Source organism: Chaetodon trifascialis, chromosome 1 (assembly GCF_039877785.1).
Source record: "Chaetodon trifascialis isolate fChaTrf1 chromosome 1, fChaTrf1.hap1, whole genome shotgun sequence".
In the NCBI taxonomy this organism is placed as follows: Eukaryota; Metazoa; Chordata; class Actinopteri; order Chaetodontiformes; family Chaetodontidae; genus Chaetodon; species Chaetodon trifascialis.
Window position 1 is genome coordinate 25,321,836 of NC_092056.1, and position 26,203 is coordinate 25,348,038.

General features: G+C 40.0%; 1 protein-coding gene across 1 annotated transcript in view; it reads right to left on the reverse strand.

Annotated features, from left to right (window-relative positions):
- The window catches only part of LOC139333901 (collagen and calcium-binding EGF domain-containing protein 1-like), a 36,152-nt gene extending 16,695 nt beyond the window's left edge, over window positions 1-19,457 (reverse strand). The window contains exons 1-2 of the mRNA XM_070966634.1: window positions 19,123-19,457; window positions 17,516-17,596 (exon numbers count right to left, since the gene is read on the reverse strand). Coding sequence (XP_070822735.1) covers window positions 17,516-17,596; window positions 19,123-19,235 — 194 coding nt within the window. The 5' untranslated portion in view covers window positions 19,236-19,457. The remainder of the gene's footprint in view (window positions 1-17,515; window positions 17,597-19,122) is intronic.
- Window positions 19,458-26,203: the final 6,746 nt, after the last annotated feature.

Here is a 26,203-nt window from a genome sequence, read left to right on the forward strand (position 1 = left end):
AAAATACTTAACGTCATGTTAGTGACCTGTGTTTACACTCGCGTCCATAGGTTTGCCATAGTTATGATGCACTCGACGGCGTATTTATCTGGGTTCATGTAAACGACAACATTTTTGAAAACGATGTTGTGTGCACAATGTTATTTTTGAAAATGGAGGGGCCAAAATATCCGTTTTCCAAAATACCCTGCTACTGTACGTGTAAACATAGGCTGCCCGCCACCAGCTTATGAAGTCTTGCAGCCAGACCAGGTGAGCTGAATCTCCCTGACGTCCTGACTCCACCCACCAGGATATTGGATGGAGGGGTCTGCTCAGAGAGTCGTTAGCCAGTCCAAAAACCACCCTAAGCATGATTTCTATCTCAAAATCTTGTTTAAAAAGAATAACTCAACATTTTGGGCTGAACTGTTTCTTTAAAAAACAGTCAAATCCTTTCCTGCCTTTTTACTTGTTGTTCCATTATGCAAGAAACCTCAGACACCACAGATTTCCAACTAAACCTGATGACTGAGAATGATGCAACCTTACCACCTTATTATGACATTTGGTAAACTACCTTTCATTGTTTCTTTGTGCATGAATTCCCAGGAACTGCTGACCAGATTTTAGTGGATGATTCATTTTCACACTTCATGACATACATCTGAATCTGAATAATGATGCTTCCAAAACCTCAGTCTTATTATTATTAGATCTCAGTGCTGCTTTTGATACAGTTGATCATGACATACTTCTTGACAGGCTGGAAAAGTGGGTGGGACTTACTGGCACTGTACTACACTGGTTCAAATCCTATTTACAAGATAGAGACTACTTTGTGTCAATTGGTGAGCATGTGTCTGAACGCAAAAAGATGATGTGTGGGGTGCCACAAGGGTCCATTCTCGGACCACTTCTTTATCATACTTACGCAGATGATACACAACTTTATATTTCTGTGTCATCACATGACTACAGTCCCTTACTTTCACTGAGTGTATTCATGAAATCACTGAGTGGATGTACCAGAATTTTCTTCAGCTTAATGCAGATAAGACAGAAGTGATTGTATTTGGCCCCAAAAATGAAAGGTCAAAGATCAGTGCTCACCTTAACTCCATGTCATTGACAACAACAGATAAAGCCAGAAATCTTGGTGTAATTATTGATTCTGACCTGAATTTTAACAACCATTTAAAGCTCATTACCAAATCAGCCTACTACCACCTGAAAAATATAACCAGAATTAAGGGATGTCTGTCCAAAGAAGACATGGAAAAACTTGTTCATGCATTCATTTTCAGTAGGTTGGACTATTGCAATGGAGTCTTTACTGGCCTAAACAAAAAAACAATTAGGCAACTACAGCTGATTCAAAATGCTGCTGCACGAGTCCTTACAAACACCAGAAAAATGGACCACATCACACCAGTCCTCTGATCACTACATTGGCTTCCTGTGAGTCAAAGAATAGACTTTAAAATCTTACTGTTGGTCTACAAAGCATTAAATGGTCTAGGATCAAAATATATTCTAGATTTATTAACCCCATGTGAAGTATCCAGACCTCTCAGGTCATCAGGGACAGGTCTACTGTGTGTTCCCAGTATGAGAACCAAACAAAGTGAAGCAGCTTTCAGTTATTATGCTCCTCACCTGTGAAACATTCTCCCTGCACACCTGAGGTCTGCACCAACTGTCAGCTCATTTAAATCAGGGTTGAAAACATTATTATTTGCTACAGCTTTTACTTAAAGTAAATATATCTGCTCAATGGTTTCAATCATTCTACTGTAAATGCTAAATTATTGTCTTTTACTGGCTTCTGTTTTTAATTTTCCTTTAAATGGATTTTATTTTATTTTTATCTTTCTATTCTCTTCTAATTTCTTTCTTTCTTTCTTTTTCTCTTTCTTTGAAATGTATGATTTTAATGTATTTTTATGCTTCTGTAAAGCACTTTGAATTGCCTGGTGTATGAATTGTGCTATACAAATAAATTTGCCTTTGACTTTGCCTTGATGCCAGATTTTCTAATTGGCTCATGAGTGCTATGGTTTTAGGTCGAGACGAGATGGGTTTGTAAGTGCCCTGCCTTTAAGAGACTGGAGAACATTTAAGTGGCAACATGTTTACAGTGGCCTGATTTTCATTTGTTTCAAGAAGACCAAAGGGAGGGTTGCATGATTGCGAACATGTCTTTACGTGAGTGTGACACACAGACACACATGATCGGCTCTTTCCAAGTCTACAGGGATATGGAGGTCTGGTATCCTACTGTACCTGACAGCGAAGCAGCAGAGAACATGTGGGGGAGGACATGGGGAGGAGAGACAGCTATATTTATATGAAGACAAATGGGAGTAAATGTTTAAAAAGATACCAAAAATAAAATGTAAATTAGGGTAGTTTCCATCAGCATGACTGAAGTGAGTCAAGACTTTCCTGACTAATCAGAAAACACATCTACATACATGTCAACTAAACACATTTCTTCCTGTCAAACATTTTACAGATGGTTTTTTAAGGTCTGTGGCAGCTGTAATGTTTTAGGCCGAAAAGACTTTTGTTTGCTCACGGGTCCACTGATACCAGATGTGAGTGCCTCCTGCCTACATTGTGAAAGTATCTAGGAAGTTGGTGAAAACATTGCCATATCACTATTAACCAGGCCGAAGTGTTTCCATCATTATTCGCTGTATGATTTTTTTGGCATCAAAATAAGTGGCTGAAAAGGCTGAAAACCGAGCCGTGACAGAATGTATCACATCAGTGTGTGTTAGTGACAGAGAAGCTGTCAAAAGTTACACTTAGTTTACTGGGATGCTTGAACAATGTTTTATATATATGTAGAGAGATAAGATAAGGGAACAGAGAGGAGGGGAAACAGTGGCCAGATAGGGATGGAAAGCACAGGATAAGGGTGAGTGAGCGCAGCTAAGCAGTGAGATCAAGCTCACGACAGTTCCCTTATAATGATGTGTCTGGTTGAGTTTTCGTGCCAGACAGGAAAGCTGTTTTAAAGGAGGAACTTTACTAAAAATCCCACTAGAGACTGACTGAGGCTCAAAGTATTGGATGATAAGTTCCTAGTCCAAGTCTTCTAAATGGCCTTGTGCCGGCCTTGATGTTGAAAAGTCTTGGAGGTATCGAGAAATTTCTAACTGTTTTCAGTGGTTACTCCCCAGCTGTTAGACTGTACACCTCCATTCTAAACTATTCCCCCTTTTCAGAGTTGGTACATGAGACAAAGCTTCATGCATGCAGGGACATGCACCCTGCTGGGCTTGTCAGCTTCAAACAAAATTGCATCAACAATACAGTTCCAGTCTGTTATCAATTGACCAATGATTTGTTTAGTTGAGGTATTGACAGTGACAGCCCAGCCACAAAGGGGCTAAAAAGAGCTAATCTGAAGCAGATTCCCCCACAAACAGAGGGGGGAAAAAAGCCATGGTGCTTGTCCAGAGGGCTGTTCAGGTGCACACTAACCAAAAAAAGATGGAAGGCGATGACTGGAGTTTTTTGGGAGGTCCGACTCTGGTCTGCAGCTCTACGAAGACAATTATACCTCCATTAAACACAGGAAGCGTAACTCAAAGACCTCATAAAAGTTTTCTCTGAGAAAATGAAGACAGCTGACAGCATTAAGTGCCTCTCAGTGTAATGAAACAGCGAAACACAGAGCAGTATAGCTTTGCTGAAAGAATCTTGTGTCAACTCCAAGTGTGAGAAAAATGAACAGGTTATGATTCCCACAGCTTGGGGTTTGTTGATTACCATCCAAAGTATGCAGCGAGAAAACGCCAAAGGGAGAAAAGAGAGTGATAGTTTGAATAGGATGCCCCTGTGGACTTCTGGATGCAGTGCAAACAATCTGTAAGTGGATCGTGTTCAGCACGAATATGTTGCCCTCATGTGAGAGACGACTATTCGTTTCCATGTGGTGAGAGCTGAGATTTAAGCCATGTTTTCAGCTCTGAAAAAAGTACTTCATTCACTGTGTTAATGATGAGGACAGAGCTGCAGACAGGGTTGTCAGTACCTCACTAAAATCCTCTGGATGATGAACAGTAGACTGCTAGTGAAGGGTGATTTAATCACCAGAACACACACACCTGCAGTATGTACATATCATATATGCACACACATATGTTTACAGTTTGTTGAATGTTTGTCCCAGTCAGTACCAGCAGACATCTACAAAGTCAGACCCTGCATACACGACTTTACAAGCATAAAGGATGATCTCATTTATGTGCACCTGTGCAAACGCACGCAGACAGACTCACACGAAAAAGTATCAAATGTGGCCATATTCAGTCCAGACATCTCCAAAGCATAACAGCATGCACATGCACCCATGCACAAACATACTCACATACTACTCATAAACATGGAGTATGTATGGACACAAAGCACAGACACTGACACAGGCATCTGGTCCTTGTTACTGTTTCAGACCAAAATCCAATCCTTCCATTGCTCAGTCAGAGTTTTCCTGCTGTTTGACATAACAAGCTTCAGCACCTAATGTCAGTGTTACTGTTTGTCCATTTATGTATTGAACCTGTCACTGGAGGACAAGCCACTGAGGCTGCTGGTGAAGTGTAAGGAGTCATATTACTGTTGAGCGGTGATAACACATACAAACAGCACATTATTTAGAAAGTGGTGACAAATACAGATGTACCTTTGAATTTACAATTCAAGTGAGAAAAAGTAGAGCATCACACTTGCAGTAGGATGTTTTTTCAGCTACAGCAGCAATATAATAGCTTGTTTTATGGCTTGTAAGACGGGGACCTCTGGCTGCAAATCCCAGCAGGCCCTGAACGTTCAGCCCTGCAGTGTGAACTACAAGCCACACACCAACATACACACAGACAAGACAACATATGGGCATGTGCGCGTGCGTGTACACACACACACACACACACACACACACACACACACACACACACACACGCCTGGTTCTCATCACCTGCTGTAGAAAGCAGCCCTGTGTCTTCAGCACCAGATACAGATGAATAGCATTTCAATGATGTGATACATTCTGCCTGTTTGTCTTTCTGCATCTGTCTCTCAGACAGAGAGAGAGACAGAGACACTGACAGGCTGCAGTCCTTTTCAATGTCATAAATATTAGCTAGCCAATATAGTAAAGCACTTAAATAAAGCTAAACAAAAATAAAGTTCAACAAGCCGTAGTGTGAGCAAACATGCAAGTTTACCCATTGACCAACAGTTGTGAATCTTGTTTTCTATAGTCTATTGTATCCTAAAATGGAAAAAAAAAAAAAAAAAAGTAGTGTCCATCGTTTGTACACTACTATCTGCTAACAATCCCACAATGTAACACATTGTTGTCAGAAATTCCAATTGTGGAATAATACACCAATGATGATGCAAAATAAAGATGATTAGTAAGTGTCCAAAATCTCAATTTACTGCTCAATGCAGAGTAAATTGTCTTGTGAATGAAGGGGTGATTTTAGAGCTGGCCTAAACAGAACAAAGGCAGTCATGTCATTAGTAACACTTTCCTCTGTTGTACCAGTCAAAACTTCTGCAGTGAAAAAGGCCTATCAGCAGTGCAACACCTGTGCTTCTCCTGCTGTGGCCAGTTAAAATGGCTGTTATAAAAAAAATCAATTGGTGTCAAGTTGTCAAAAAGACAGAGTATATTTAGTAAAAACAGAATCAGTGAAAATAAAGTAAGTCCTGTCCTCCTCTTTCTCTGTTTATTTATTTTCTGTCTGAATTTTGCTCTATGTTCTAGTATGGTGAGTTCAGGCACTGTGGGAGAGGAGAAATCCCTGTTCCTGTACACTGTATACAAGTACAGTCTGACTATACACAAGGCATCTAGTTAGACTAAACAGCACTGCTGCACATGAGGAAAGCAGGTGCTCTGTAGTCCATGCTATCTGGGATCAGCTAACCAGGAAACATTCCTGATACGTGCAAATACAGTTCTGTATTTATAAAATGACTGTTTCTGATCCAAAGAGGAAAACAAAGAGGAGGATGGAGGATGTCACAAGCAAGAGTGGTGAGTCACAGGATGAGACACAAGGCACTGGAAAAAAGATGAATACAATAGAAATTGATCTGTTTTCTTACAAGGCCATCATCAGTAGGGGTTGATATTGCACATATTTTCACTCTGGCAGCAGCATGCACCATTGACACTGACTTGACCAGTGTGCCGACGCGTTCCACTTCACATGAGCTTCTGTGATATTGGTTTAGTAACGTTCAGCAAGATTTACATACAGCTATTAAATCGTCTGTGCTTTAAACGAGTCCAGTGAGCTCCTCTAGAGCTAAAGTGTAAGCACGCTTCACCTGATCAAGTTATGTTTTTCAGTAAAAGTCATATTACATAGTCGACATGTGTCTTTTACTGTTTTATGTGGTACTTTTGCAGGAATTAAACCATTTTAATACCAAGGCTCGCCTCCCCACATGCAAATATTTCACCAAAACAAGTTCCTGACAACACTATTTTGCATCCCAGGCTTAGCACCGCCCAAGATGATTGTGATTGGTTTAAAGAATAAGGACACTTAGAGTGTGGAGATAGGATTGGCTATGTGAGACTAGAGGGAGTGTGAAGTGAATGTAACCCCGATGTCGACTGAGCAGAGTAGCTGTTCTTCTGCTGCTGAAGGTCTGATTTACTGACAGCGACCCTCAATGAGCATCCCACCACATGTTCTCATCTTGGTGGGAAGCCAGTTACAGGAGAGTGGGAGAAAAACACTCAGCAGCTTCCCTTCCAGCTCTGATTTTCCCTTCTTGCTCTTTTTAAGACCTTTACATGGTATTCCAGGCAAATCCCCCTGCTGAGGAGAACGCTCGGCCTGCCAGGGTGCAGCTTTATTTCATTTGGATCAAAAAATACCTCTGCTTCCAAAGCCCCCTTCTCCTTCACTATACTTTCTTTCCTTTTGCCACCTTCCTGCGGTTTTCCCTGCTGTGCAAAGTTTTGTGTTTTTATGATCTTCTTGTATTATTATCCTCACTATGCTGTTTCTTAGTGGCCCAGGAACTGCTTTGTGTTTCATGGAAACAAACATTATTATTATTAAATTAATAGTGCAATAAGGGGTCAGTGATCCTTGTCTTCACTGGTCTGTTAGTACTGACCCCATTTACAACTGGAATTACATTGTTAATGTGCATTGTGACTGGACCACATCTGGAGGTTTTCTGGCTCACAGTGTGTTCGGATCTTAGGTCCACAATCCATAAAACATGCTGGCATCCTCATACACAGAACATTGATACGGATATTTGCTTTTAGCTAACATACAATATAAGTTTTACAAATTTAGAGAATGAGCAAGCAAGAAAGCTGAAAGACACATGCTTGTAATTACTGATTATATGTGTATTCTGTACCATGAAAGCACCAAAAGATGCGTTACTCAACAGAACTGAGTGAAGCATGGAAGCAGTATAGGAGGGAAATGAATGATATACAGTCAGGAATACCTTTGTGTGCGACACGTTGATTTGCGTAGCTGCTCTGCTGTGAAGGCGGCATACTTAATCAAGTCACATAGAGCCTAAACACTGATACTGCAACACATCCGGACACACCAGACACAATATTTCTTATACAAAGAAAGGAACAACTGAGTGTTTAAGACTACATTTAATTTTCAGAATTTTCTGATCATTTATTACATATCAGGATAATGCATGTTGATACAGATTCCAGGTGTAAATGGTTAAAAAGTGTGAAAAACAGGAGAAAAACATACTTATGAATTCAGAAAAGGCTTTCTGATGTGAGTGAGTTTCAAGGGGTGATTTAAAAGACAGAGCCAGCTCACCTGACATACTCAGATAGGGAGTTTCAAAGCTGAAGGACATGGATTTACAAAGCCAAGTCACCCAGGGTAATAAAAGAAATCTCTTGTCTCTCAATCTGCATATCAAAGAGACCCCACACGAGTGAGATTGAAAAACTATAGTGCATGGATTCGGTTCTTTGACAGCTTTGCAGAGAATTAAGCCAAAACTGGGCAGTTTTCCGAGTTTCTTGTGTCAGATTACTATCAAAGAAACATGCATCAGCTTTTCCATTTATGAGTGACAAGCACTATGCACATTTTTAGTAGACTAATTTAGTATGTTGACAACAGCATGACGTTAGAGAGGGAGGAACCCCTTACAGCGACATACTGCATGATGTTTTTCCTCATTTACTGGGACACTGTGTCTCTCGTGCAGCTTTCATATCTTTATCTGCCTTATTTACTCTCTGTGTGTCTTGTTAATCTCAATGACTAAATGTTCTGTCAGTGTTTGGTTAGCTGCAGAACTCATTACCTCAGTTTATTTTATATCTAATCTGATGTGCTGTTGCTCTTTAGTGAACTGCTGGTGGCCCTTCTGTTTATGCACTTTCCTGCTTTCAGTTGGCCTGTTTTGGAAAATTCTTCTTTTACCCTCTCAGACAAGTTTGTCACATGGTGATGCATCATTACTACTAACACTGGGTTTCTCAAGGACATGTATGTGTTTATACAGGGAAGGTTGGTAGTGCTATGTGCACAGAAGGCCATGCAGGATCCACTCCCCTAAATCCAGAGGGAAAGAAAGGTGGTGAGGGGAAGCTCCAGACTCTGAGATAACACGTCTTTATCCGTGGTCCTGCATTGAAGGTGTCATGGAGCAACATTCACATACATTCTCACACATGCATCCCACACTAAAATACAGCACACAAGCTGTGATCTCAGTCAAAAGCTGGCAGTACTAGTGATGTTTGTGGACGATCCAGTTCTTTTCAATGGCTCATCATTATGAACAACGGGGGCCGAGTTGCACTTGATGAGAGCCATTCTTTTTCATGTTGTGCCCTGATTTCGTAACCTGCCGCGTCGGATGGTCTTTTGCATAGACCCATCTGAGTTGTCTTGCTTGGAAATTGCTTGGTAAGGGGAAGATACTATTAAGAAATAAGAAAAAAGAGACCAACTCACCATTCGACGTATTAAATCAACTCTTGATGAAGAACAAGAAAAGCAAAAACATCTTTTCTATCAAGAAAAGCCTTCATTGCTGTTATTTGCTCTTCTTAAAATCTTATATACTAGTTCTCATGTAACTGATATAGCAGCATCTATGCTAAAGTCTTTTGGAGCAGCCATTAGGTTTGGCAATATGAGTGATGTAGTGCTGCTAAACCTTGTTGACACATGCAAAACAAAATTAGATTAGTGGGATGTCTAAATTTGAATCTGCTCCAGATCTTGGCCTATCATTATGCTTGTAATTATTTTGCACATAAAGCTAGCAACTCCCACACCCTAAAAAAAAGAAAAGTGACGAGCTGAACTTTTGAACAGTTCCCAGAAAGGAATGGAGTCATAAGATCTGGCTCCCTTCAAAGGGCTGCAATTCCCATCACTAGTCAGCGTGTTAATCAGTCATCCCAGCCAGTCAATCAGCCTGTCAGTAAACTGTTCACTGAGTTAGATGTTCAATCATCAGGGCATCATTCACCCTGTAAGAAGACTTGTTTCAGTTTTATTTCAGAGGTTTAACAGCTGAAACTTTATACATCCTCATGTCTCAGAGGGACCATGACACCAGATATGCTCTCCTTGGCCTCATCCTACCCCCATCCAAGGACACCATGGTCAGAAGAGGTGGAATAAACAGGAAAAAATCAAAAGCTACTGGTGCTCACATTAACAGCAAATGAAGGCAGAATGAAGTGTTTATTGTCATACTTTCTTTTGCCCTTAATGATCAGACATGATCATTTTTGACAAGGACAAGGACAGGCTCAGTTTCTCAACACTAAGTTTGCTGACCTTCTCTGGTTAGCGCAAAACAATTGTCAGAGTTCTGTAGTTACATCAAAACAACACTTAGCATGTACAAGACTTGTTGTTTATTTCATTTGACCTGACCTCAACCCTGGCTTTCATACTCAGGCTACTAGACGACGGCCTGGCTTCTGTCTCTCTGGAGCAAAAACAGAGAATCAGTGTGCAACGAGAAAGAGCAATGCTGTAGAGTGGAGATGGAGTCCAGGCCATGAGTCGGGTCTCGTTAATGACCACTTTAAATGTTTCTGGGTGACACACAGCGCGACTGTGGGGGGATTGTTGTGTTGGGACTTGGAGCTTAGGAGGGAATCTCCACCTCTTTCAGGGTTTGTTACCATGGTCTTTAACATTTCCACCTTGTGCTTTCTCTAACCAAAAATCGAAGCAAACAAAAGAAATACACTGACCTGTTGTTTGGCAGGTTGTAAGAATAATCCTATAAACATACACTGTGGCATGACCTTCAAAACCACTGGTATCCAATCTCCTGGCATTTTATGACAGGCCTTCACATCCAAAACCAAACATGATTACATGGCCAGTAAAAGGGGCCAAGACTTCTAGCTCTTTAGTCAAGTGAGGGAACAACTAATGTGAGTAGATCAGCAAACAAATACTAACCTTCAACAACCTCTTTTAGGAAGTCACACAGATTGCATAAAACGTAAAGCAAAGTCTAAAGCTGTGGCCCAGCTCAGCCCAGCAAAGACACACAATGTGGTTCATTTCGTAAAACAAGCAAATCACAACTGTGCAGTTGAGCAAATAAAACCAGCAAAGAAATGGAGTGACTGAGTCAGGCCAACAACAAAGCCCACTGACTAAAAGTAACCAAGTACAAATCTGAAGCGCGTGTGGTCTTAACAACGTCATGGCCTCATATTTCTGGGTCAGACAGTAAAATGTTTATGTATCGAGACAGTCTTTGGTAATCAGAAATTACTGACCAAGACTAAAAGTCTACAGCAATGTGAGTAGCTCCGAGATGCTGTGCAAAATGCTACTGCAGTCTCACTAGCTAGCTAAATGCCAGTGTTATAATGCTAACACTGACAATGCTAACATATTGATTTTTAGCAAGTACCATGTACCATGATCACTATCTTAGTTAAGCACACTAAAATTTACATATTAGCACTTAATACAAGGTACAACTGAGACTGATGGACATGTCATTAGCTGTGGAAACATTTCACTCAGAACCACATATTTCAACCTCATGGTGGTGCAAGAGAAAAAGTCGGGATCACCAAAGTTTTGTCTTGTGGGGATCATGAATATCATTGCAAGCCAGCCAAAAAGTTTTGGACACACTTTGTCATTGCAATATCACAGCATGGCTAAAAATTAGGATCCAACTAGAGCGTCTTCCTTTTTCCAATATCTTTTCCATTACATTTTGGTACATTTTAATATTGGCAAAGCTGACACCAAAGAGTAAATGTTTGTTTGATGGAGCTTGTTAGGGGCCATACACAGTCTGAGAGTGTAGCTTTGCCTGAGAAGACCACTTTAGAGAAAGTTGGATTATTCTGGTTCAATTGTGGTTCACTCTGCCTTGGCTTGTAACAATGTCTGTGAACTGGATTGCTTTATGTGGAAAAATCGCAAACATTCTTCCAATTTGACCATTTATTGCATAAGTTTTAAACAGAATGGGTGAAATCAAAAATCTTGAAAATGAACAGCAAGTAGTTAATTTTGCATTAATTTCTTCAGGAATCTAAAGAGTTTTTAGACCACACGGCCACATAGATGGAAACAAACTTTCATCCACATTCAACCAGGAAATGAATGTAATGGATTTTCAGCATATGTGTATTGCTTCAAAGGATGAAGAATACACTCATCCAAACTGTATTTTGGCAACAGAAAGGAAATGAAATGCAGATACAGTATATATGATGTGGAAATAATCCATACATGAGACACATGCCAGTTGTAAAGAAGCCTACCTGCCTTCTGAACAAGTCAGCACATAATCACATGTTCACAGATGCAAACTCTGCACGAGAAGTATCAGGAGTCAAGACAGGAAGTGGTTGAAATCTAAGGCTGGCTAAACTAAACCTCCCATTATTAAAGTTTAAATTATATCTCTGACCAGTGGCGCTCTTTTTTCCAGTAGGTATACATTCAGTAGGCTCAAAAGGTCAGTGTCAACAATGAAGAGCCAGAATGTCGAGTGAATGCTGGTAAAGATGGAGTCAGGTCAAGCACAACTGTATTTGTGTATGTGTGGAAAGTGAGTGAGAGAGTGCCTCATGCCTCATCTAAAACTCTTACAAATTTTAAAGCAAAAATGTGTGGTGTAACGCCGTCAGTGTAATGATATCAGCGACCCCTGCAAAGACACTTCAGAGGTTAAAATTCTGCCAAAGTGATCAAATCCTGTGTGACTCAGCCTCGAGACATTCATGAGGCAAAGTCAAGAAACATTCCTTTTTTTATTTGTCAAATACATAACACAATAGAGTTGGACTGTTTTCATCCAACCACATGCTCTTCATTGAACTGTATGGATGTGCAAGCAAGAAAGACAAGGTCAGATGGGAGAAGTGGGAATAATATGCGCATGCGATCCTAGTTGAATAACTGTCTTCACTTGGATAGATCCTCCCACTTTAAGTCTGAGAAAGAGATGTACTTTAAAGATGTGAAGAAAGAGGTATCGAGGAAACAGATGCAGAATTATTACATGTGTTATGAAACATTCTTCTCTTTCCAGCGTCATCTGAAGTGATGTCAGTTTCTGGTGATCGCTGCACACCTGGATCAGCATTGTTTCTTTTTGTGTTTGCGCACTTAATGTACTGTGTTGGGGGGTGCACAGTCATCATCTGTGAATCATTTTAGGGCCATAACTTACAATTATTTCATCATTACTTAATTCATTCATTTTTGGTCTCAAAATTGTCTGAAGATTATTGCCACTTTGATTATAATGTATGTAGCAAATTATGGAACAATGAAAAATGCTAAAATGTAGTGGAACAGTAGCACAACTAGAGAAGGGTTACAAGGTCTGTACTCAGTTCTCTCTGTGATACAACAATATCTGTCTAAAAGCACAGGAAACTCAAAATCATTGATAGTTTTGTAGGTGATCATTATATATTTACGTCTTTCCATCAGCACTTGTGATAGATTGTTAGAAATTGCTGTAAATTGCTTCTGTGTTGTTGTTTTTTTAATAGGCAACACTGCTCCACCCAGACGTCTCCCCTGATGTGTGATTGACTGTCATTAGTCTAATTTGAGTTGACTGGAGGTGATTTGTTGACTTACAGGTGAAACATGAACATTTGGATTTGATTTGATTCACCCATCAGCATGTACAAGTTGACCTGGAACATTAAAGCCCCTCATGGCATCCCACACATGCTCAAATGTGGCCGCTGGGATGGCATTTAGTATTCATGGTTGACTTGTATACTTAAAATTCAAACTTGACAAATCTTGACAGTGATACAGTACTGAACACTTGAGATACTGCTGATCTCAGTGAGTATGCTGCTGTTTGGTGACTCGTTCGTTCTGATCTAAATGATACTTTTCAGGTCTCAAACAATAGGAAAGACATAACTATATTCTCTAGAAATGGATCAGTATCCTTCCACAAAATACTAGCAGAAGTGATTAATATTCTCTGCCCTCTGTGAGATGATCGGTGCTTACGCGATACTATGGAAGACAAAACTATAATGATCCCACAGGGACAGATGGATCATTGTCACAACAAAAGTAGCAAGAAGTATGGAAACAATAAAAAACATCATGACTCCATGACATCTGTCTTCATCTCTGACTTAATCTGTGTAAGAGCCTGAGCTCACATACTGTAGTGTCATATAATGGGTGTTATCTACAGCAGTAATGAGCCCTGCGGGGGTATTTAAACCAGAACAGCATGCCAATCAAGTGGAGGGATGGTTTGTAGTTCAGTGGAGCCCATCAGTCCTGTAAGAGTCCACAGCTGAGAGTGTTTAGAGACAGCGGGTTCAGAAAGCATCAAAAAATGAACTCTCCTCATCGTAAATGTGCTGTAACAGCAAGCGCAGACAATACAGAGACAATTCATACAGAGTCATACATAAACATGCAAGCTCACTCACACACTCAGAATCTGGGTACGAACCATGTATATTTGGCTTGGCATGCCTGAAATCTGACCTACAGCTAAGACGAATAAGAACACGAAACAGCAGAACAATAGAAATGTAGAAATCAATCCGAATCACCCTCATCGCTGTGAAAACCACAGTGGAGGGGGAGACCTGCGGCTGGCAAAGTCTTTGTTTAGATGGTGAGAGCAGCAGGGGTTTACTTCTGCACAACACCACAAAGCCCTCTGAGACAGAGACATTACATTTACATTTTGCACATTTAGCAAACAGTCTTATCCACAGCAACGTGCACAGAGGGCAGCAGAAGAAGACGGAGAAGCTGAGAAGATCAGCAACCAAGTGGAAAGAGTCAGAGTCACAGCGTGCTGACAACAGGTTGGACAAATTCAATAAAGGCTGTTTCTATTTGCACAAATAAATCATCAAAAGAAATTGTTCATTATTTCTGAAATATCACCGTTACACTTTTCTTAAAGTATCCTTTTCATAAAAATTCATGCCTTGTGTTGAGTGCCACTATAATTTAAGTACCATAAGTACCATAATTTGCTTCACTGTTTTGATAGCAAAAAGCTCACTTTCTTTGGGACGGTGTAAATTTTTCCAAATGGTTAACATGTCACCTTCAATCAAACCTCGAGAATTATTACTTTTTCCCAGATTATTTGAACATGAGAACGTCGTGCCAGATGAAGAAATGAGATCCTAAAACCAGAAATTATTGGAAAATGTCCAGCCTGTCTGCACACGACAGGGCTGTGTGTACAGATTGGACTATTAGACTGACCAGGTCTGGGTCAAATACAGTTTAAAAGCCTCAATTGTCCAATCAAACTTTGGCAACCATGACTAGACACTGTGTACCTGTCAAGCTTGAGATTTCTCCACATGTAGTAAAAACAGTACTTGGGAGGGTAGGGCCAAAAACATGAGAGCAAAAAGCAGAAATGCAAGAAACTAATTAAACAGTGTTTTTAACTACTCTGAAACAAGATTCAACTGTTAACATACCCTCCTAACTACCTTACCTCCTACAGTAGTAACAAAATGGTACAGGGCCAAGGATTAACAAACTATCTAGCATCAATAACAAACTACAGTAGTTAGAGGCGTTGCAGGTTACACTGAAAAAACCCTCGTTTACAACTGGCACATGCACCATTGAGTATTTCCACGTTGTATGGACACAGGCCATGGATGAGTTCAAAGTTTATGCTAACGTTAGCAGCTCTGTTCTGCTCTTTACTGGATTTGGGGAATTTTACACTACAGCAACCCCAGCCAGCACTATCTGAGGTAGAGTTACATTTGCCAAACACACTGGTAAGCCCTCATCCTAAAAGCCTTTTGGTAACACTTTCTACGAAGGTCATGTCTGCAATGCATCATAAGCACATTCATAAGACAGTCTAGTTATAGAATGTTATAAGGATTCATAAAGTCGATGTTTATATTCATGCATGACAACGTACAACAAGTTAAGAAATGATTAGAAGTGGTGGAAACAATGCATTATAAGTTCAGCATTTTTAATGCTCTATACCTCTATGCCAAAATGACAACTTTGTTTGAAAGAGGAATCTGAGTCCTGGGGCCTATTTTAGAAATAGAAATGATACTATTAATTACTGGTGTCTGTATGTGGTATCAGCAAGGACCCAAAAAAAGTGAAAAAAAAGGTGGTTTCAGTGCGTCCCTATTTAAAACGATATAGCTGTGAACATTAAAAATTTGGCTTGAGACCCATACTAAATCGCTAAGCTAACATCCAAAGCTAGCAACTGCTGTTAAAAGCTGATTAAAAATGAGAAGCTTGCTTTTGTCAACCTTGTTGAAATCAAGGACCCATCATTTCAAAATGTACAGAGACTTTGGAGCAGTAAACCTAACACCGTTATCATGGTAAACTGCAATATACCATGCAGCATAAAGCCTGGCAGGCTAGCAGCAGGAGCGGGGCTTACAGACAGTCTCAGTAAAGCTCTTTTGTGAAACAGGTCTCAGACCTACAGCAAGAAGTAATAATCCATCAAGACAAACTACAACTAAAGCTTTCAGTCTGACTGCAAAGATGGAAGTATGTGGTAGCTGCTTCATCAGCGTTGTCTGGACAACATACTGCTCTCACTGGAAGAGGAATCAAAGTAATATTTACACACAGACACAATGGATCAATCTGGTCACCCCTCAAGTTATTTGAAAAATCAATTTGATCCAGGTCTGTGCTGAACTGCCTCGAGAAACATGGTAAGTAAAACACAACCTCATCCAGTCCACCTCCTCCAGCCCCACACATCTCTTGGAGAGCCAGAAATTAAACACGACACAGAGCCTGTTACAGTCTAACCTTGACAGTAAACAGATCAGATGGTCTGGCCTCGCAGCAGACCTGGTGCCTCATTTATTTAAGGATCTTTTTACGCCAACAACCAAATCCAAGCCAAAGTTTGGCCTCAGAAGAAAGTTATCTAAATGTCAAAATGAGTAATTTACATTGATTTTCTCCTGTTGTGAATGATGCATCATGAGCTTAAAGTCTTACAACCTGTCATAATGTCTGCACTGAATCCATTTATTTCTTTCAACCTATACGTTTCAACATGTTCACGTGATATGATATCAAAGGATATTTTCAGATATTAGACCTCTGTATGCTGTATGTAATAGAGAATGAAGAGCAAGAAAGGAGCCAGTTTCATAAAAAAATACATCATACATGTCAACAACTGCCCCATATCACCCTCTTTTATCATCTTTGTTGTATTTGTCCTTGTTTAAATGACAAAAAACACTTCTATCTTCACTGATGATTCAATTGTTCAACCAAATTTGGTGTTGGTAATCACTTTGAGCAGTCTGTATTCCCTGGCTTGCTCTAAATGGACACAGCGCAATAAAAATAACTAATCCCATCCTCTCCTGTCAGGCTACTTCTACATTTTAGGTTATGATGCAGGACCAACTCCCTGAGGGGGATGCCTTCCCTAAATGTTTCAGCTCTGGACTCAAGCTGAGAGACAGAAAGTTCAAGTTCACATTTTGTTTTATTGTCGCTGAGCCAGGCTGGTGGAATTCATGAGAGTGCAGATGGGAACTGCAGCATAAGGTAAGTAAAAATCTCTCATCTTGACCTCTTAAAGGTTAGCTGCTGCTGGTTGATAAATTACAACACTTTTACAAACTCCATCTTCAGTGCAGATCATTATTCAGTCTCTGAGTGATGATCTTCAGGAAATTATTATTTTTCTCCCCCAAGTGGATATATATAGCTTCCAAATAGGCGGTATACTGTGTGGAGTCTGGAAATGACACAGTGGGGTGGTTTAGTGGTTACGGAAACTGTTCAACAGCCTCAGAACGTTTCAGTCCTGCCTACAGGCATCAGCAGCCGCTCGTCCTGTCAAAATGCCCACTGGTAAAACACTGTTCTGGGAAAGGCAGTCAGCCTTGATGTGCACCACAATGTCGATGTTTAATGTACAGTAAGTCCCTGTTGTTTCCCTCAGTGGCTCAGGCTTATCAGACCAAAGGAGGAACATCAGCTCTTACCTAAAACAAGTGCTGTTCTTCCCCCCAGCTCTGACACAGGGATACTCCACAGTCAAGATTTTGTTATCTGGACACTCTGTCCTGAGAAAAGAAAGACACGTGGAAACAAATGTGATTCACTGCCATGTTTTACGCTGTTTTCGGAAAAATGATCGGCAGCTATGTCAATAATGGATTCATTGTTTTATGCTAGAAAACATGGCAAGCATTCCATTGTTCCAGCTTCTGGTGAATCGACTGTCCTAATATTGAATGTGTGTTTAAACCTGCTGATTGATTTCACCTTGGCAGGCATTTTGCACTATTTTCTGACATTTTATGAGCAAACAGATTAGTCATTTAATTGATAGATTAATCGATCATGAAAGCAGTAGTTAGTTGCAGCCCTTAAACACATAACTTAAACATAAGAACGGGAATCGTGACCAAAAGCATGGCGCAGGACATTTTACAAAACATGTCAGTGGTGTCTGCTGTGGAATGGAAACACTGTTACTAAATGACCTCAAACACATCTGGCATTTCTGCCATTTATTGGCCCGGCTGATTTACTTGTCTATAGCTCTTAGCTCTGCCGTAATTACAAAGCAAGATGCCCTGAAAATGACATGAACTACAAACCACAATAACAAAATACATAAAGGATTTCTCATTTTATTCACCATGGCCATTGTCAATATTTCAGTGTAGTCATACACAGCCTGGACTTGGTTTCAGCTAAACCATGTAAAGTCTCTGAAAGGCATTAACACAGCTGCTTCATGTGTTTATGTAAATACATCAGTCACAGTAGTAGACGTTTGTCTACCGCTATAACAGAATCTGATAAGTTCACTGAACCTGTGCAGCATAAATTCGAGGCTATGTGTTATAGTTTTAGACTAAGTGGAGAGAGTGTAGATGAAAACAACACTGTTGGTTTATCATTTGAGGTTTAAGCTGCTGCTCAGCGGTTTCACCTCCGTCGCAGAATATTGGGTACATGTGCTCCACTCACATCCTCTCCTCACCTCCTGACCTGCTGTCACCGGGCACCTTAATAGCATCTGTCATGTTATGTCTGAGCACAAGTAACATTTGGCTCTCTGCACCGCGACCGATTCCAACCATTTGGAGTTTCCCTTTGCGTTTTGCATTTCCTTGAAAATCACATTAGATCAGACGCGCTACAGCGGTTCATCCAGAGGTCTCCTGTTTGACAGCCTGCACACACAGAGCGTCGTTAAACCAATAAGACTTAGACTAAACTCTGTTATGGCTTTTGGCATTGTGCGCTAATCTGACAGCAAAGTACTTATTTACAGATTAAATTAGATGCCGAAACAAACTAGTATGTGAGTGGAGCGGATGTTCAAATCAATGTATCACTTTAGATCATCAGTAAACTGTTCAGACATTGTGGATCAAGTTGAAAAAGTTAAAAATAATAATAATAATAATGTTTTCTTTTGGAGTTTTGCGTTATGATTCAAACCCGACATTTGTAAAACACTAAATCCCTGATTAAATTTAGGATGGATGAAGTTGACATGGCGTCACCAGCTGCCGTTCATTCACTAAAGCTCAAGATATTTTTAGGACCCTCTAATAAAGTCCGTGAGACTCACCTCGAGGTGTCCACGGCAAGCGTCGTTCTGACAGAGCTGGCACCAGATTCCCACAGGAAAACAACACAGAGAGCGCCAAATGGTAAAAGAGTCGCACCATAAAGTTGACCCATGTCCCTCTGCGCTGCGGGACAGATGATGTGTTCAAGTGAAAACGCCTTCACATCAGCCAAACGCCCAAATTTTTCATCTGGCAGGTACCCGCTCGGGTACTAGGCTTGTATGAAAGTATCAGAAATCCTTGTCAAGTATCCAGCAGAGGTGACGCACATGGAGCCTGTGGGATAATGAGCGCTGTGCTGTGCGTCCGGAGCCCCGTCCCAACTTTACGCACTGAGGCAGAGACCCCTTGGAGAGCTACTGAAGGCTTTACAGCCCAGTGTGTTCTCACTAATCCCTCTGGATTTACATTCCTGCCTTTAAAGGAGAGACTCAAAGTAACTAGGTATACAACCGCGCAGCCTATGGGTGGTGATCACATGCAGCATAATAATAATAATGATAGTTAAGTAGAGCCCCTAAGCCCAAAATTACATCCAAACTAATACTGCTGATATTTTGAAAATTAATACGTCATAATTGAGTTTCATAACATCACAGCGAGCTGGGAGTCACTTCAGGCATTGGGGGGCGCTACTGAGATCAGTTAACGTGAGAAATGAGGATAAGATCACAATGAAGAATATAAATGAACCATCATCAGTCATCATCGTCAAAAAGGGGAGGGAAGGCTTAGCTTTCTGCACAGACTGGCAGAAAGCCTCTTTGATAATGATACAATTTTACCTCTTTATTAGATCCAATGAAGCATATTTAGTACAAGGTGCTTTACTTAATACACTGACGCAAAACCAACAGACTGAATGATAAAAGAGAATCAAAATACAAACCTATTGAAAAATGTCAAGAAAATACAACCACAGCATAAAACTGGCCCAGATTTAAATAAGACACATTGGCTATCAGATGCACTTTTAGCTTTGATGTAAAAAAAAAAAAAATGTTAAGGGCAGTCCCAGATAAGTTCAAGATATGTGCAGTTGCAGCTAAAAGAGGTTTCACCATGTTTGGATTTCATTTTGGAAACAGCCAGATCAGTGCCAACCATGGTTGTGTTTGTTGATGTTGTAGATGTATTTGGTCTCAGACCACTCAGTGATTTGTAAAGGAGCAGTAATCGGTGAGATGTGTCCTTTGTAAGGACACGAGCTGAATGAGCTGCAGCTGTCTGAATATTATTTGAATTTTAATTTGGACAGATGATCCATTATGATTCAGTGACAGATACTTTAGGTGGGCACAAACTTTCAATCTTTCCTTTAAGCACCAAAATGTATTATTTCGCTTTTTTCCATTTTTTTTTTTTTTTTGTCATGGATTTTGCCACATCCCATCATTGATTTGGTCAGTGAATTTAACGATGAAACAATACTCATTTTATGATACAAGTATGTAAATATGGGTGTCATCTGCGTAATTGTAGTAGAATTTCTTGTTTTTGTTTTGTATTTTGTTTAAGCAGCACAGTCTCCATGATGTTGTCAACAGGTTTCTGAACAGTCATTGTGAAGCTCAGTGACTGTCGCTCTAGCCATCACATCAGTGCTGACTCCACCAAAGTCCCAGCTAATCCAAAAATGGGCAAGAGGTGGAGCATGGGTGGAGTTGGATGGGTGGGTGTCCCCAAGGTTTTACCATTGGTGATTTATTTCTTAAGTCCCAACTAAACCATATATTTAAGAAAGCTTGGAAGGTTTTTGCTTTGCTAAAGGAACTCAAAAGAGAGAGCTGTAGCAATAACAAATACTTACTACAGATGAAACTACACACTGACAAAGTCCAGTTGCAAACGATTTAATGCCCTGAAGCTTACAATAACCTGGATGAATGAGAATATTCACAGGCTTACTACAGATGTGACAAACTGATGGGCTACTATGTTTCATGCATGTGAGATAAAAAATCATAACAGCAAAATAACAATTTAATACACACTAAATCTAATATTTTTCTATGATTAGACAGTGCTTCTCATTGACATAACCAGTGGCAAATGTATGCATTATGTGCAATGTTTCCATGGTTTTCTTTTTCTTTTAGCTTTTCTGAGTGTTTCATAATGCAAAGACATGAAGTTTCAAAATAAACAAGATAAACCTTATCCAAACAGACTTATCTGTCAGCTTTGGTTGGAAAACAGGCTAAAGGTGGTGGCAGGAGGACTTAAGAATAGACGAAAAAAGAGATTAAAAATAGCCTCCAGGTAGGAGTCCGTTTTCTGTGTTTAATCATTTTCTGCTCATTATTTGTGTTTTTTTAATCAAACTTGCAATCACAGCCTGATTATTTGAGCTGTAAGGTGGTCAAAGGCCTTTTAAGTAGGACTGCACATGCTGTTGTCTGATTAACCCAGCACATTATATACAGACTTTGGGTTTCACATTATTATGATGAATTACAATCTGCATATTAGCATCTACAATCGTGGACATTAATGAACTCATTTGAGCTCTGTTAGCTCCACATTTTAGTTTCTTTCAATTAGTCCTGAAAGAATATTTTTTCCATTATACTGCAGAGTGCAAAAGTCTGCACTGGTCAGCTAAGAAGATGCTGTACCTTCGTTCCTCTTCTTGACATATGGTTAATATAAAATAAAATGAGCCTACCCCACATGAGTAATTGAATGAAATCAGAGCCAAACTGTACAGAATTGCTCAACATTTTGTGTTTACAGAACCTGATAAGGAAAAAAAGAAAAAAAAACTTTTTATACTCCTGTCATAAATTTTAGTGGCATATTAGACATACATCCTTACAGCATTGCAAGTGCATTCAGTCATGTCTAGTCATTTCATATGAGATTAAAGAAAAGGGCATAAAGTAAAATGCGCTCATTATAACTTCACTCACAGTAGACAGAGTATCACACACACAACAGAAGCCCGTATCTGAGTGAAGACACTTCAGGGGATTTTGTCGTCTCTGCATGTCATATGGTTAGTTTTCATTCAGGGTGACTTAGTTTCCATTTGCTTTGCTTGAGTTTCTGTGTGCGGTTTCTTATGGTTAAAGACGAAACAAAGGGTTATTCCACTGTTGTGAGAGCGGATCTGACCAATAGTCACCTCAGTGGAAAGCATGGCGTAGTGGTCAGTGGATGGTCAGGCGATGTTAGGTAACTCTGTACTCACTGGTCTCCTACACCGTCTATTCCCCCTGGTGCATGGGGTTTTTGGCCACTGTTCAATAGAAACAGCTGGTTTTATTCACCACAAATGAATCATGTTAGAAATGCACATGCACTCACTTACACACATACTGTATACATGCATGCACACAGTAACTTGGCCTAGCACATCAAATTAAACTGCACCTCTCCCTTGGCTCCATTCCCTCTAGAATCAAATAAATTCATAAAATATATAAAGCAACATTATTAAAGAACCGCAGCAAAAGGCAGCTGTTGAAATGGCAGTCTCTGCTTCATTATTACGACCACACAGGCCATGGTTTCTCTTGTTCCCACGAAGGAGAGTCTCCTTTCTCAGTTTACTTTGGTTGTGGCTTTTATTTGGTGTTTGTCTATGTGTGTATAAGCAGGCTGGAAGAAATGTGTTTTTCATTGAGGGCTGAAGCCACATACTGCATCGTTACCAACTTCTTGCCATTCATGGATAAAACTGCCCAATTGTGAAACACATAAAAGCACAGACATTTATCTGTAACTTCCCAAAAGAGTCAGAGGGGAGTTTGAGCTTGTAGCATGGAAGGGGCATGGCTTTGTTGTTCATCACCTTTAGCCACCGTCTACAGAGTGTGTTCCTTAAAAAGTATTATTGAGTGATGTTCACATGCATACTGATCAGCTAATTACTGCTAATCAGATGACATAGTAATGCATGCATGTAGACCAGTTACTGAAACACTGAGCAGAAATGTGCACGTGTAAATGCACTTTGAAATTAAACCATTTTCCACAGCATTCCTTCAAAAATGTACTTTCTTCATGCAATTTTCATGCAGTTCCTGAGTGCTGCACAAACTTTGCCCCAATTCATTGTCCATGGAATATGAGTGACTTGCTTTGCAACAGATTGTAGGAATCCAGGCATAATGGGTATGACCAGTGGCATGAAAAAAGGAGTGTAAGCTGAAAAATCTGGTGACGGTGAAATCGACCTGGCAACACCTGATTAAGTTTTGCAGAGGTGCATCAGGAGGTTAGGTTTTACCTGCCGTGGATATAGCTAAGATCATTTCTATTTCCTGGATCCCTCTTTTTTATGTCCCTGGCTGAAATTACAGATATAAACAAAAACCAAGTGTTTGGCTCAAACATTTGTTTTTTTATTTAAATAATGTGTGCTCATGAGTAGGATACTCACTCGCCAACACACACACACAGTCATGAGCAAGAAAGGCAGGAGTTTGCTCCCTTCAAATGGATCTTCACTGTTAGAAGACAAACTTTTAATGACAAGGAAATGTGCTAATGTGGTGTCTGTAATTAAAGGCAAAAAACAACTAAATTGTCCAACATGTGTCACAACAAATTCCTTAAATGAAAATAACATCACATCTTTTTATCTGTTCAACTTGTCTACCAACAGACAAGCTCAGGCACAACGGTTGATGAGAGTCTACCAGGATTGGCTACATGCATCGATACCAACAAGGCATTTGAAAGAGCCAAGCGCTTAACGCTGTTGTTGCATTTTTGAGATACAATCTCTGACTTTCAGGTACCTTCATTGGAGAACCCAATTAGTTTTAAGCAGCAATACGCCATCACGGGACTCAAATGACATCAGACGTACGTCAAGGAAGCGTGTTGTCTCCTTTTTTATTTTTGCCCCTTATTAGCTCAAAGAGCACAGTGCTTCATGATACTGCCTTTGTTGGGTATGTAGAAGACCTCTCTAGAAGCCTTGTCTCTTACAGTAAGTCTCTTCTTTTAGACATGTTCATGCAAGTTCTGCATGTGGACATGGGAAATAGTTTGATGCTGAAGGGCAGGAGGAGGTCGGAATTATAAATTCCTCGCATGAGAAACATGTTGTTATTGTTTTGCTGATTCTGGGTGGAGAGGCTGAGCTTCTGGCTCCAATTGTTAAGACTTCACTCCCTCTTATTAGAAGCATGTTACATGGTGGAGAGCCATCAAAACTCCTCCATCAGATTAGAGTACTGACCCACACAAGTACAGTATGTCAATGGATGACCCACCACTGGTTTTGGAGCAAGTTCAGATCATCAAACAGGGTCCTTCTGCCAGAGAAACAAATCTGCAGTCCATCAGCTCAGCCCACTGCATGACCTTCACTGTACAAAAGTGGGAAAATATTTTTTTTAGAATAAATTATATGGCTTTATTCTTCTATGTAAAGACTGTACTTGCAACACATTCTCTTGAATAAACTGCCATACAACCATCACTTCTTTCAGTTCTGTGCTGTCCATCATTTTTCAAGTCAGTTTACCCTTTTGTAAAGTAAGAAAAAAAGTCTTTGAAACTGCAGACATTATACAATGTTGAGAGATACGACACTTCATGAACTTACTGGCATTTAACGATATGTAATCCAGTGAAACACCTGCAGATCATAACTGAAATAAAGTTATCATCAGAGACGTGTCATTTTACACTCAAAGTAAAAAACTGTGACTAATTCTATTCCCTCATAATGTTTTTTGTCCTTACAGTCCAACATGATATGCACATTGGACAAGTAACATTTTCCAGGCTCAGTGTTGGCAAAATGTTAAAATCTCCCTTGCCTGATAAACATAACAGAAGTATCATGACCTCATGTCACAGAGCTGTAAAGAGATAACTTATTTTTCCAAGTGTGCCCTGAAGACGAACGTAACCTCTCTCATCTGTGTGATTTATTCATAATTGTATTCAGTTTGCCATTAGCGACACTCCTATTAAAACACTGCTTGTCAATAAAATACTGGCAAGAAGATGTATGAAGCAAATCTGGCCAAAGTTTTCATGTCCTCCAGTTGGATTCACTGCTGCAATTCTGTTTTTTATTGTAGTTGTGTTGCTTGGAAACAGGGAGTTTCAGAAATCTGAGCGTTGCATGCCTCTCTTATCACAGTGAAATCCTGACTGTTCACATCAAAATAGCACGGGCACAATCCATCAGTGTCAGAAGAGATCACGTGGAAGGAAAACCTCTTTCGTAATACGAATTACATTGCACAACTCAAATGTTTCGGTGTTGGTGTATGTGTAGCAGAGACCAAAGTTAATAAATTGACATTTGGCTGACCTTTGAACAAATGCTTTGGCTTGCTTTTTACTTCCTTTCCTTCATCATTTTTGCCAGTTTATTGGTTTTATTACAACAGACAGCAATGGATTTAGCAGAGCCCATTCTTTAACAACCACAGACTACTCCTTTTTAAACACCTCAGCTCTCATTGTTACATGTCGGCAGGAGTTGAGGTACACGTGTTGTGTCGTACATGCTCTCTCTCACTGACACAGACCTGAGGCATCTGCCCCAGTGGGACAAGGTATGAACTTGTAAAAACACAGCAGCATCACCTCTTATTGTTTCATGAATTTCAGACTGGAAAAAGTACATTAGACTTCTCTCCTGCTGAGAAAAAGCTCTAGAGATTTGTGGAAAATGGAAAATTATTTTTTAGTTTTAACTTTACAAAGTTTTGTCCTCCCACCGTCCAGCTGCTGTTCAGCATCTGACTTTATGCTTGAGAAGCAGACTTTTGGAAAATGTTATTTCTTATACTTCCACTGCCAGGTACTGTAGTTGTGTTGAATAGAGGTAAAACGTATGCACAGAATGAATCATTTATACAAATTTCCTAGACTTGTCAAACTATTCCAATTTCCAATTTGTCTACAGTTTAGCAAACACTGTGAATCATAAAATCCTGCCTTCAATCTTTGTCTGCATCACCCCCGTGGGTTAAAGTTGGGGTCATCATTCAGGAGCAACATTACTGTGAGATGTGTATGCATGCAAAGGGTAGAAAACAGACCAGAATGACTGAGAGTTCATGAGGGGATCAATATGAAAAGTTGTTTTTGTGCAGTTCACAA